Raw genomic sequence first — 14,966 nt, 5'->3', positions numbered from 1 at the left:
ACGATTGTGAAAGCGAATTGCGCAAGATGCCTTTCCCTGCAAGACCTAGGCGTTGTGGCTCTATACCTAGAATTCAAGACTCAAATCACCCCTCTATAACTGATCGACATCTAGTCAGAAAGATCCAACTAAAAGATCCAACTGCCGGTCATCTCCCAAATGCAAATAAAAGCCACCGGTGTCTTAGTCCAAATCTAGATAATCTAAATGGAAATCAACAAAATGCAAATGACTCTCTAACGCAACAGGTTCATCATTACCGTGCTAAACAACACAAAGCATTCCATCAAAAGCAAGACTGCGAAAGCGAATTGTGCAAGAAGCCTTTCCCTGCAAGACCCAGGCACTGCAGCTCTATACCTGGAATTCAAGACGCAAATCACCCCCCTATAACCCATCGACACCTAGTCAGAAATCGTGATCAAAATTTTTTATTAAAAGCGTCCAGGAGAAACCACCGTCCAAGGAGAAACTACCGTCCAAGGCCGCCTCGGAATCCAACAAGGGTCCATTTCTGGCAGCCGCCAACGCTTATAAAGCCCCTGATAAAGTTCAACTCGAGTCTTCAAATAGACCCCATAGAACAAATGAAGTCGTGGAAGGAATACCTCCACTATGTTCATCGAGTAACACGGAACAATATCAGCCAGCAGAGATGAGAATACCTACTAGGATTACTTAAAAAACAAACGGCGGGAGCGCATCTGGGTTCCCAATTTTAGATTATTAATCCCATTGAAGACTCCTGTTACGATCCCACGCTTTCCCAAGATTTGGTTTAGTAATGTTAGGTCGATGGTCAACAAGTTAGACGAAGTTTCTGCATCAATTTCTATCGAACTGTGTGACGTTGCCGTAATTACTGAAACATGGTTAAATCCACAAATAACTAATGAGTCTATACGTATTCCTGGTTATGTATCTTGCCGACGTGATAGAATGAATAACCAGCGCGGTGGTGGTCTTTGTTCCTATTTTAACTCAAACCTTAATTTTACCGAATTAACTGACTTAGGCGATCCTGAAATTGAGAGTCAATGGTTTTTAATCAAAATGGATCGATTACCCCGAGGAATAAACTCCATTATCCTGGGAACAGTTTATCACCCCCCCCAAAGCGATGACCACGCGCTTCGAACGCATATCTTCAAATGTTTAGATTCCTCACTGGCCAACTATCCTAATTCCGCTGTCCTGGTTCTCGGAGATTTTAACCAATTTAAGCCAGGAAATCTGTGCAATTCCTTTAGATTGAAAACTCTGGTCACCAAGCCTACCAGGGGAAGTAATATCCTTGATCAAGCATTTTCAACTTTATCGGCTTACTACGATGCTACCATCCTGCCACCTATTGGCCAATCTGATCATTCTAGCATATTACTTCAACCCACTTCACCACATGCTCCAAGCCTACCCACCACACGACTCCAAAAGCGTGATTATCGTGTTTCCAACAAACGAAATTTGATATCCTGCCTGGACTCGGTCAATTGGACACCGCTCATGAGGCGAAATTCATGTGACGATCAACTGGATTTGTTCCAGTCTGTGGTTCATGGTGCTTTGAATTCATGTATTCCCATGCGTACTGTTAAACTCCATCCCAACGATAAACCATGGATTACTCCCGCTATTAAAGAATCCATTAAGAAACGTCAACAAGCTTGGTTGAATAATGACCTTCCCAAATTTAATGTTTATCGCAATAAAGTGATAAAACTCTGTAAAAGTGCACGTCGAAGATTCTATAACGACAAAATCAATCACATGAACCAGAGCAATCCTAAAAAGTGGTGGGACGGTATCAAGCAGTTGTCAGGAATGTCAACCCCCCTCCGTTTAATAGTCTAGCCATAAACGGCACCGTCTTGAGAGACTTTGAACTTGCCACCGTCATTAATGAATCCTTCTGCAGTGCTGCTGCTGATATACCGCATTTAAATTTCACTCCAGTACCCGTTTCCAATGTTCCTGATAGATACGTCATTACGCGTGATGCTGTTGAACTTGCATTGGCAGGTGTTAACGATCGTAAGTCTGTAGGACCTGATGAGATCCCCAATTGGATCCTGAAAACATGTGCCGCAAATATTAGCTACCCTGTATGCTCCATGTTTAACTCTTCCATTAGAGAAGGTCGTGTACCTGATCTGTGGAAATGCGCGGATGTTCTCCCTTTAAGCAAGATCCCTACACCGAAATCTATTGATACGGACCTTAGACCTATATCCCTCACGGCAGTACTGAGCAAGATCCTTGAGTCTTTCGTGTTCAATTGGCTTGCACCCATTGTTATGCCATTCATTGATCCCCTCCAGTTTGGCTGTGTGAAAAAGTCCTCAACGACTCACGCCCTCGTGCACCTAATCCACCATTGGCTTTCGGCCCTGGAAACACCTAATACCATTATTCGATCCTGCTTTATTGATTTTTCCAAAGCGTTTGATCGAATTGACCATAACATTCTAATGCGCAAATTACAACTCCTCAACGTTCCACCCGTGTTATTAAACTGGTGTTCAAGTTTCCTTCAAGGCAGACAACAGCGCGTTAAATTAAAATCTTGTAAATCTGATTGGAAAGAAATCAATGCTGGAGTTCCGCAAGGCACAAAATTGGGGCCTTTGTTCTTTCTTATAATGGTCAATGATCTATCCAGTGAACTACCACTGTACAAGTACGTTGATGATTGTGCTATTTCTGAAGTTGTTAGAGTATGTGAACCGGATTTTCCAAAATTACAGCAAGAACTCGATAAGGTGTCTCAGTGGTCGAATGTGAACAACATGAAATTAAACGTAAAAAAAACTAAAGATTTCACCGTGTCCTTCTTGATCAATCAACCCCCGGCACAACCCTTGCTTGTCAATAACCTACCTCTGGAGGCTGTGAACTCTATCAAACTCCTGGGAGTAAATTTAACCTCCGATCTCAAGTGGACCACACACATCAGGCACATATCCTCTAAAGCAAGCAAACGCCTGTATGCCTTAAGGCTATTAAGAAGAAATGGTGTCCAACCTAGTGATCTTAAGGCGGTATATTGTAGTTTCATCAGACCTGTCCTGGAATATGCATGTCCAGTTTGGCATACCTCACTACCTAATTTCCTCACCGTTGAATTGGAACATATTCAGCAACGTGCGTTCAAAATTATTTTTCCCCATTTGTCCTACACCGAAAGCCTTAAAGACCTGAATTTACCTACCTTAGAAGCGAGAAGGGAACGGTTATGCAGAACCTTTTATAAAAATAATTATAATGACCCTTCGGGTAAAATTTCTAGTCTATTACCCAAACTTTTAACCCATGAGTACGATCTCAGACATCCTCGATCGATCTCTCTTTTTAAATGTCGAACGAAACGCTATAATGATAGCTTTTTGCCGTATTGCATACGTAAATGGAACTCATTTTAATATTTTAATATTTTAGATTCTAATGTTAGCATATCTTTTTGTAGTTATGGTATTAACATGTTAGTAATTGTATTTCTGAGTATTTTATCACTGTAAATATGTAAATAGTCTTACTTCTGATACTTGTAAACTTGTGTTTTTCAGTTCGTTTTTGAACTGCCATTCAAGTATTTTAATAATAATCATAATCAATCATAATAATCATAATCATAATCAACTTTGTCGCCCTTTCGGTGCATTTTGGTGTGTTATTATCAACTAAAACTTGGATTGCTATTTCACTCAACCCCCCAAATGTTTCAGCCATTTTGTTTACTTTCTCTACTAGACAGATATGAGCTAATATCTGTCTAGTAGCCAACCAATGAAATTGCAGCATACCTCACATCTGGCGCTTGCGTATATAATAACAAGAATTATTCAGACCATGGTCAATGTTATCTGCCGAAGGGAAGACCTTATCTTGAGAGGCGCAGGAAAGAGGAAAGAGTATACGATTTTGTTTAGGATCTTAAAGCGATATTAAATAATTAAAAAATTGAAGTGAAGCAGGTCTGTTCGTCTCTGGCAAATAACTTTCCATGTGCCGAGCCTAACATGTTAATGAGCCAAAGTGTTTGTCCTATAGTTTATTTGCATTCGAGTCAACACGTTACAACTTCGACGCCTAAAACGGGCGTAATAATTTTTCAGAAAATTCAATTGTGCAAAGAACTTAGAAAGGCTAATTAATGTCGCCGGGTTTCTAAAGAGCAACATAAATTTAAACCAGGCATACGTATTTTTAATGAAGATATCAAAAGATTAAAATTATAGAGTGTATAGTTACCGATATTACTTCGCCAATTCAGTCATTTATTCCCTTAAGCTTGCTTGTACTATTCATAATCAACATGCAATATAATCACTGATATTCAACCAAAGAAGGCTTTTTCAATTTTCAGTTTTGTATTGCTTATGCAATTCATGATGCGGCTTTCAAAGCCTAAGTGGCCAAAAGGTAGCGTAGTGAGCCTGACAATATTGCCCCGCTATGATAATAATTTATGCTCTCGTTAATTGACTGTCAAAACAAATAATTTCTAAGTAAATAATACATTTAACTGACATTTGATTGGCGTTTGCATGTATTAAATCTTGTGTACTTGTTATTGCGTGTATAACTCTTAACAGCTGTAAACACGTTTCTTTTAAAAGCCCGCGCCTAATTTATTCTAATCATAGTTAGCCCGACGGCGAATGTTTTCCTTGAAGTTGAGATGCACTAAAACATTGAAAATTTTAACAAAGCCATCGTGAAATTGTTACGGAACGCACATAATATATAGTAGAATTGTGAAAAATAGAAGGTCAATATCTATGAGGAAATTACATGGGGCACATGTCACGTAGCATGACATGAAAAGTAAATATCATTATTACTAATGCAATCTCGATTGTGATTGGCTAAAAACCTACAGATAATTCTCAATGTCTTGCCACCTACACGACATTGAAAATTATCCGTAGGTGAAGTAATTTTTTTCGCTAGTTTGTTGTCAATAATGGCGCAGGCTTCCTCTCTAAAAAGGAAATACATAATAAAACAATTATTGAATTCGGTTTTCGCATGATATCGACAATCCTTCACAAAATATATTCAGACTTGCATATTTATCTATAAAATCAGCAAATTCATACCACCAGGAGCTCGTCATTCCCCCCCTTCCCCTTCAAAACAATGTTGACAGTTATTACAAGCATTGTTCTACACAATTTCAACTCAAACGGGAGCAACACTGCTCTGTACGGGGGAGGGGAGCGAAAATCATATTTTCACCACAGTGGTCTCATAATTTTTGTGAAGGATTGGAGAATTATCAAGCCTCAGTTTGCATTATCCGCCTCAGCCTCGCTTCGGCGAATAATGCAAACTTCAGCTTGATAATTTTCGATATTACACTCAACCTCATCCAATAATTGTTAATCATTATATACCACTTGTCAAAGTTTGGTGTTCGTAGCATTTCATTTGTCGAGAGCGAATCACGCGAGGGTAACGAACTGATTTTGATGTCGCCAGCGCGACCCCTTGCAAAGTGAGATAACGTGTTATCTCATGGGAAATAACAACTAATATTATATCTCAACTGTGAATCATCCAATCAGAAAGCTCGATTTGTACCACGTGATCAGTAAATTAATCATGGAGTTCCATCGAATTTTTTCACATTATGCTATAAAAGTCGGCTTCGCCTCGTGAAATATCGACAGGTCTCGGGTCCACAAAACATAATGTTTCCTTCGTTCGCAGTGAACAAGTGTTAATTGTGAGCTTTCGCACACACAAAATATTCCATGCATGACAGCCCATGTGGTTTTTAGCCAAACAATAGTCTGTCGTGGAAAGTTTACATAAATACGGACGTTGTTCAATCGGTTCAAAGTGTTATGACTCAAGAAATAAGTTGCTAGCGGATACAATTTACTGCAGTGAAAAATCATTTCAAGGTTTGTTCTACAGGGTGTATCGAAAAAATGGTAACACAAATGTGACGCGCTATATCTCAACAAATCGTTGATAGATTTCATCGAGTTTTACATCATTGGAAAGCTTAGTTATTTAGCTTTTAAATGCTATGTTTTATGTGGCATTTCGACAAGAAACCAGTGAGCAGTGCTTCGGCAAAAGTTTTAAGTGAAAATTGCATATTTCCACCGATGGGAATTGCACACGTTTCTTTTGAAATTTAGTCCCAAGAGGTTTAAAACCCTATCATCGCCGATTATTATTAGAATTTGATTTACGTAGTGCGAGTATGCATGACTTAGCACGCGACAAAATAAAAGAAGATGGGTCAATTGACAATTGAACAACGTACATTTATTGTGAGAACCTTTTATCACCTTGGCAGCTTAGCAAGAACACGAGATGCGTTTAGAGAGAGATTTCCTGAACGACAAGACATAGCAATTAAGACCATCCGATATAACATAAGAAAGTTTGAACAGCAATGGCACCAGTCATAACCGAAACAAGGGGAATTCTGGCAGAAGAAAGACTGGCAGATCTGCAGAAAACATTGAATTGGTGAGGAATCGGCTCGCAGAACATCCGACTGGTACCAGTGCAAGACGTAACGGTGTTGGCCTACCATCGGCAACTTTTAACAGGATAACCCGCTTGGACCTGAGACAATACCCGTATCGAATGCACGTCCGACACCAGCTACTACCACGCGATTTTCAAAGACGGTTGAATTTTGCAAGGTGGTTGACCGAACGATGCGAGAGAAACGAAAATTTCCTGCGAGATTTTGTCATTGGTGATGAAGCTACATTCTGTATGAATGGTGATGTCAATACTCAGAATGTCCGGGAGTATGCTCCAGTAGGTCAACCGCCAGAATTCAACTACGATGTGAATTGCAGCCGTCAGAAGGTGACAGTTTGGATAGGTTTGTGTGGAAGTGGTGAGATTATTGGTCCGATTTTCTTCGAAAGGAACGTCACCGGCCTCAATTATTTGCAAATGCTTAACAATGATGTTGTTCCGCAGCTTTTGGAGCATTTTGAAATGCAAGTGGGAGGCGTATTCAGGCATCTTTGGTGGGTGCAAGATGGTGCTCCTGCACATCGTCTCCGTGCTGTTACGCAACGCCTAAGAGAATTGTTCGGCAATCGAATTGTTGCGTTACATCATGCAGTGGAATGGCCACCTCGTTCTTCCGACCTCACGCCGTGTGACTTCTTCTTGTGGGGCTATTTGAAAGGCAAAGTTTTTAAGAGCTCGCATCAGTGGCGTCGCTAGGGGGGGAACTGGGGGGGACTCGTCCACCCCACTTATTCTAAAGACCACTTTTGGAATTTTTCTAAATCTGAAGAGAAAAGGGGGGGGGGGTACAATGATTCTAATTTCCAACAGCAGAGTAAATAAAGAAATTTTCGAATTAACATTACTTTTGATCATGTAAAGAATAGCATTAGAATAACATAGTCAGCATATAGAAAGAGACATTGCAGATAAAATTGAGTTGGATGCTCTTGTTGACACATTTAGATTAGGCTGATTAGCTAACAACAAAAAGTTCCCCTTGTAAAAACTGTTTGTTTATAACAAAAATCTCCGATCTGTGGCTTTCGGATTGTCATAAAACTTTGCTGAAAATGCGGGAAATAGCGTTTTAGAGACCCTAGAAATAAAAATTTTCTCGGGGGTGAATGCCCCCGAACCCCCCTAGAGATCTTGCGCTTTGGTGCCTCGTCCCCCCCAGTCTGAGTGACCTGGCGACGCCACTGGCTCGCATTCATCGGGAAGTCGCTGTGTTGGTCAACGATCAGGCACTCGTCAGAAGGACGGTGCAGAGCATGCGACGGCGTTGTGAACTGTGCATTGAAAGAAACGGAGGACACGTGGAAGGTGTCGGAGCATAAACACTGCATGACCGTAATTATGTAAAACAATCGTGCGTTTTTAACATTGTAAATTGTTGTTATTATTGATTAAAAATGCATATCAATTGTCTCATTAATTCTCATCGGTGGAAATATGCAATTTTCACTTAAAACTTTTGCCGAAGCACTGCTCACTGGTTTCTTGTCGAAATGCCACATAAAACATAGCATTTAAAAGCTAAATAACTAAGCTTTCCAATGATGTAAAACTCGATGAAATCTATCAACGATTTGTTGAGATATAGCGCGTCACATTTGTGTTACCATTTTTTCGATACACCCTGTATTGAGCATTACGAGCCATATGCCTCGGCCCTCGGGAAGGTGTTAATTAAATTGCATAACTGTCGGAAGTCTCTAAATGTATGAAAACAGACATTATTATCATATATTGAAAACAGACATTATTATCATATTGACAATATTATCAGGCCTGATATAATCTTACTTGTAAACTATATAAGTTTTATAAAAAAGACTTGATCTGGCATGAATGAAACTCATGCATTTTTCAAATTATTAAGACTTTCAATTCACAAACTGATTTACTTCATATATATAATGATGTATGCACATTTCAGCACAATGTGATCTAAGTGTAACGAATATCGGATAATGGATTAACTGTAAAATAGACTAACACTAATAGAATACGGAAAAGTAAGTTGCCGCGACGCACCATTGCAAGGGGTAAAGGTAAAACGCGGAATAGCGGAAGCGGAATGACGGAAGCGGAAAAAGGGGTAAAATGCGAAAGCGGAAAAAGGGTAAAACGCGGAATAGTAGAGGAATATTTCTAACCTGTCGTAACTAACCAATCGTGTGCCAATTCTTGACAATGATAATAGGACATTACCCTGCTCCCAAACCATGTCAAAATATGCTACGGTTGCAGGAACGACTTTGCGCAAAAATATCTCGACCGTTCAACTTGATCGTAACGCTAATTTATTTATGCTGTTAAAATTCAAAAGAAAATATGCAAATATTTCGCCAGCGAACGATCTCGCTGTAAGTGGAAATCCGCCTTAAGACATATGGATAGGAAGACAGGTAGATAGATAATAATAGATAATACTAATATTATTGATAGATAATAGATAATTGGATAATTTTAAATCCAGTTTAGAACCCGTGTATTTCCAATTTGAGTCCGGGTTTTCTGATCTCAAGTCCGGGTTTTCTTTCAGTCAGAGTCCGAGCCCGGATTGGATTTCGAAGAATGCCAAATTTCTGGAACACCGGGGCTTATATAACTAACTGCACGCAACAATGAGAATATATATGCATGTCAAGTATCAACATACCATGTTTGACTACTGCCTCGTGATAAAAATTTAGGCATATTGTATTTGAGGAAAGATATTTAGTTTTGGTTATTATCTGGTATGGAACACGTAGTTGCCTTCTTGAAAGAATTCATTCGGTAAGTTTACGAGCAAATTTTAATTCAGCGTTTGCTAAAAACTGCTCGACTGGAGCGGAGGGCTTATAAAGTGAAATCACTTACGGTGAATACATATAGCCACAATCCTGGTCAAAACATTGACGACACTCAGCGTTAATTGACACTACAGCCAGTAGTCGCGAGATTGATTTCAAAATTCTCCCCCTTTCCCCCACAAATCAATGTTAGGTGATGTGTCCAAACACATTCAAGCATAAAGCATTTAGCATATATTCAACATTATTTACATTATTAGGGGGGCGAGGGGGAAAATCGACACAGAAATGTAGATGTTTTGCGTAAGCAGCTCCGATGTTTTTGCAATGTATTGCAGCTCCGATGTTTTTGAATTTGAAAATCGCATACAGAATAGTTAAGAGTACTGTCTGTTCACCGCAGTGGCGTACAGGACGATAATTGGGGGGCACAAAATTCATATATTCATGTTATGCAAGATTATTTTCTTTTCAAATCCATTGCCTTTTAATACAGGTCTCTATATTCGTGTTAACAACATGAATATATGACTATGTCCCCCCGCCCAATTATCGCTTCCCCTACGCCAATGGTTCACCGTTTGTGGATATATAATGCTTTCTTTACCTTTTTTCTAAACTTTACTGCATTAATAAACGTTTGACAAATTCATGATGCCAGGATTTCTGGCATATAGAACATCCTCAAACAAATATGGTAATAACCCGACTCAAGCCATATCCACACCACAACTTTGCTTCTGAAAGATTCTCCAGATGTAAAGGCAATACTACAGCATGGGAATGATAATAGTACCCAAATCCTCTATTGAAATTTCTTAAATTGTAACAATATGTAAGACATGTGTCAAAAATACGCCTGACTGGGTTATAGCCATATACCTCAATACTTCCATAGATGAGAAGCATAACAAAGCAATAAACTAGTTTATAGCCTCAAGTTACCATTGAAATTATATGATGATGTCTTTGCTTGTCTTTGCTAGCTGCAATATATTAAATAATTCACAGTGGTCTGGAAATACACCTAAATCATTTGATTGCTCCCACAGTTTCTGCTGGTCTGAAGAGTGTGGTTCCTTTCAAGGGCTCTACAACCATTTAAAAGTGGGGGCTAGCCCATACCAATCGAAAGGCCATGTCTGATTGTTTGTTGCTAAACATTATGCCTCAATTCTCATGCATAACAATACATCGATTAACTATTACTTTGTAATACATGTATAACAATGCCTGGTTACTGATTACCAGCCAATTAGAAACCATATTTCGATCAGTATGTACAGGATTACTGAAAAATAGTGGGGCACTATAGCCAAAAAGGTTAATGTGTTTAAGGTTGTTAAAATTTACCTAATAGTCTAACACTACCATATTTACCATATATGTTTAATAATAACTCAATAAAAGGCATCTTAGCTGTAAAAGGGGCACATCTTGTTCTTTTCAGAAAAGTAGGAGGTAACCAGGACCCCCCCCCCCCCTCTTTTTTCCACAGCCCACCTTTTACTGGTCCATTGCACATTTCAATAAATGCAAAAGATTATGTCTTACTAATACTATATAATACTATATAATATCCATCAATTTTTTGGTGATTTGCCAAAAAACCAAAACCTTTGCATTTAATTTTGGGGGGCAAAATAGGGGGCAGAAAATAATTTTAGGGGGGCAATTGCCACCACTGTTTCGTACACTTTAATCATTAAGAAAATTGTATATAACCATGATTTTAGGTATCTACCACTCAAGTGCAACAAATGTGAACTTTTTTGTCAGTCATTGCCCCACTGATGGGTTATTTTAACATTTCTTCATCTGCAAGAAAATACCTTCTGCATGCTTCAGACCTGAGCCCTTCATTTCACGAGTATCATGAGTACCATGTAATATTTCCACTCAGCAGTCTCCACCAAGATGAAGGACCAAGGAGACTAAAAGTAAAATAAATGCAGGCACACTCTTTATTCATTTCAGTCTTTTGTACATCTGAAAACATTAATTTTAGTACAAAATCAATAAAGTAAAAGACATTTGAGGCAGATGAACTTCTTACACAAAAATACCTTTACACCAACCTAAACATGGCAGTTTGACAACCCTGACTATTTGATAAACCAAGTGACTCCTTCGAGATTCATGACAATAGAGCACCCAGTGTTACAATTTTTTTAACCAAAGTTTATGGTTGGTAAGTTACTGAATGAATATGCTAAACATTGTTATGGACGGACAGCCCTTTTATTTACTTGTTTTAATTAAATAAGGATTAAGGTAATAATATTCGGCCAATTCAAGATGCTCAAATCTAGTTAAACTGCCCCCTCTTGGTCTAAATTTTGTAATTATTAAATCCAGCTGGGCAGTTTATGACCAGATCTGGTCCCACTAAGGTAACATAACCATTGTTTTCTTTGTTTAAAACAAAGGAATCAAAAGGCCACTGATCACAACATTTGGTTCACTTATTCAGTGCTACTGTTCATAATAATGTTAAGGATTGATAAAGCTTACTTTTTAACAATTTCAATCACAGAAGATGTGATGCGCCTGACTGTGTCGCAAATCTCCTGACTTGTCCAAGATTGCATGACAAGTCCTTAGAATTGACTATTCAAATATAAATATTTTACGTTGCGCGCCGAATCTAAAACCGAGAGTGGCACGACATGCTTAGAACGCCAGAACGGGATCTTATTTTCTCTTATTTTCTTTGCTGTGACCCTGCAACAGATCTTTTAAATATTCCTCATACATGTATTTGTCTCACGTCTCACCATAGCAGCCCAGGAATCTCAGTGTTTATACTCACGCTTCGACTGCATTGTTTACGCGCGCAATATAATACAGTAATTAGTACAGACAGTAGAAGCCGACCGCGAGCGTAAAGGCCGGCGGCCCGGCGCACACTAGAGCTATGTGCTTAGCAAAACGTCATTCGTGGCCATTGGCGTAAGCCAGTTGCTCTCGTGTGCGGGCGACTTTTCCGGCGACTTTGGTCATTCGTGCCACTTACGGCAAATATCTAGCATGTTTGATAATTTCTGCCTCGCGTGCCGAAATCTTTCCGTGTGCGGCAAACTGAAAGCTATCTGCTTATGGATTGTCTTAACAGCGCATGCGTGATATACGAAAGTAAACATCCAAGATGGCATACAGATTGCAAAAACAAAATTATGGATGAAAGTGAAGACGAAAAGGTGTTGTTATTTTTGTTGCTGTTGCGTCGGAATAGACTAAACACCGTTATCCAAGTGCTATTAATTATATTACCTGTTTGAGAGAGCTTACAAGCTATTTCTGCAATAGCGCATTCCCGTTTCTCTCTGTTTCTAAAATCTGTAGTAATCTAAAGTCTTTCTAAAATTCACAACGTATAAACACCTGTATTCTGGCAAAAGATTAACCAGTTTGTCTTCCAATATGGCCTCAGCCACCAATTCCGCTACCTTGGATGTTTACTTTCGTATATTACGCATGCGCTGTTAAGACAATCCATAAGCAGATAGCTTTCAGTTTGCCGCGCACGGAACGATTTCGGCACGCGAGGCAGAAATTATCAAACAAGCTTGATATTTGCCGTAAGTGGCACGAATGACCAAAGTCGCCGAAAAAGTCGCCCGCACACGAGAGCAACTGGCTTACGCCAATGGCCACGAATGACTTTTTGCTAACCACATAGCTCTAGTGTGCGCCGGCCTTAAACAATGCAGTCGAAGACCGAGTATAAACAGATTCCTGGGCTGCCTATGGTCTCACGATATCAAAAGACCACGTTGCGCATACCACTGCGCACAACCAAAATGCCCCTCGGCCCTAAAAATTTAATTTGCTTTTCACTGCCTACTATTTTCAATAACTTAAATTCTTTCCATTTTGTAGACTATGCAAGAACATGCCTAAAATAAATTTTACTTCGTTGAGTAACATGGTCTTCATTTATATATCTCTCCGTTTCTTTTCCAACGGCGTAGAGGAGTATCTGATCCAACCAACTGCTTGGTATTACATGAAGTTTCTGAAAGAGTCCAATGTGTTTCTTGGGCTAACTCTAGCGTCTTATTCTGCAGCAACATTGGTTTTCAGCCCATTTTTTGGAGCACTAAATGTAAGACTTCAAAATTCAAGCAAACTAATCATACTTATGGGTGGAGTAGTAAAGTTATTAGGAAATATGTTGTATTCAATCCCGATCAATGGATACTTTCCTATGTTTGGAAGATTTTTGAGCGGCATGGGTACAGGTACAGGATCTGTTCTGTTTGGAATAATTGCAAAAGGTTCTTCACACGAAAATCGTGCTCAGGCGTTCCTATATTTTGAAGCACTGTTTTTTGCCGGTCAAGTACTCGGGCCAACACTTGGTAGCATTCTGACATTTAACGTCGACATATTTGGTTGGCAAATAAACGCAGGAAATTCACCAGGAGTAATTATGATGATTATTTGGTGTTTCTTGCTTACCTTTACGATATTCCTACCAAGTAATCTAACAGAAGAAAATATAGAGGAAAAACAAAGCAAGGAAATAATAGTTGGTGAAAAAATTACTGACACATTCAAGTCTTCCTCGGAAACGAACAATATTTTTCGCCCACCATCAATCGTTTTTTCTTTATTTTATTTTACCTTCGTACTTGTTATTTTTTACTCTGTAGTTGGGCTATATGTTCCGTTATTGGCAGCGCACCGTCTTGGATTGGGTCTTCTTCACGTGAAGCTGATTTTTATCAACAGCACGTTGTTTGTCTTCATTTTATTTATTTTAACTCCTCTCTTCTTGAGAATAATCTCCGAGAAAAATTTACTAATTCTCGGGAAAGTTTTTTTGATGTTCCCAATCTTTGTTTTACTTTATTTTTCTGTCTCTTGGAACACAACCTTGTCAGTAAATGCAGCCTATCTCTTGCCTCTTACAATGTTTATTTTGGAAGGTAATGCTGTAAACTTTTCCCTGATTTGCTCAATACTAACAAAATTAACTCCAGTGAGTAGCGCCTCGTTTTATCAAGGTATAAATTTTGCTGTGTTGCATTTTGGTATTATGGTCGGTCGTCTAATAGCAGGAGCAACATTTGCCAAATTGCCAATGATGTACGCTGGCTTTGGTCTTACAGTTTGCTGGTTATTTTCAATGCTGTGGTTAAGCATTGAATACAAGAACTTCCCTCGTGATATTGAACATCAGCAATGAGTGATATTGGGATAAATATTCCACAAGTATGTACAAAAGAAAAGGCAATTGGATGGAAATGACACGTAAAATGATTCACAGTGTATATTTAAAAAAATTAAAGGAAATCCGTCAGTTAATTAATTTTCTTCATAAATAAATGAATTCCTTTCAAAATATAATGGCCTTTGGGCTGAGTTGCAAAAATAGTTCAACCTTCCTCCGGTAGGATTTCAAGTTTTGAAAACTTTCCTCAAAATGACGTTACGTCACCGAGTCAAGTGGCAACCAGCATAAAGACATATTTGGTTTTTTGGTACATGCATGTGATCGAATAGAGTGTTGAACTTTGAATCTTCCTCACAAACCTCATTCAAAACAAACCTTCTTCACGGGTGGTACCCGCGTACCCGCAGCTTTTTTGCAACTCTGCCTTTATGCCTGTTTTCCACCAGGGGGAATTTTGCGCACAGAGCGGAATTTGTTATTGTCTGCCC

At 39.0% G+C, this 14,966-nt stretch overlaps 1 protein-coding gene across 1 annotated transcript; it reads left to right on the top strand.

Moving 5' to 3' along the window:
- Positions 1-13,224: 13,224 nt before the first annotated feature.
- LOC114539703 (major facilitator superfamily domain-containing protein 8-like) lies at positions 13,225-14,716 on the top strand. The gene has a single exon (XM_028560317.1). It carries the CDS (start codon positions 13,225-13,227, stop codon positions 14,488-14,490), a length of 1,266 nt encoding a protein of 421 aa, XP_028416118.1. The 3' UTR covers positions 14,491-14,716.
- Positions 14,717-14,966: the final 250 nt, after the last annotated feature.

This window comes from Dendronephthya gigantea, unplaced genomic scaffold (assembly GCF_004324835.1).
Source record: "Dendronephthya gigantea isolate DGI-Jeju-01 unplaced genomic scaffold, DenGig_1.0 000213F, whole genome shotgun sequence".
NCBI classification, from domain to species: Eukaryota; Metazoa; Cnidaria; class Anthozoa; order Malacalcyonacea; family Nephtheidae; genus Dendronephthya; species Dendronephthya gigantea.
The sequence above is the reverse complement of the archived record's forward strand: the minus strand, read 5'-3'. Positions and strand labels throughout refer to the sequence as shown.

Coding starts and splice junctions, on each gene's coding strand:
- LOC114539703 (XM_028560317.1), top strand. CDS start 13,225: ATGGTCTTCATTTATATATCTCTCCGTTTCTTTTCCAACGGCGTAGAG.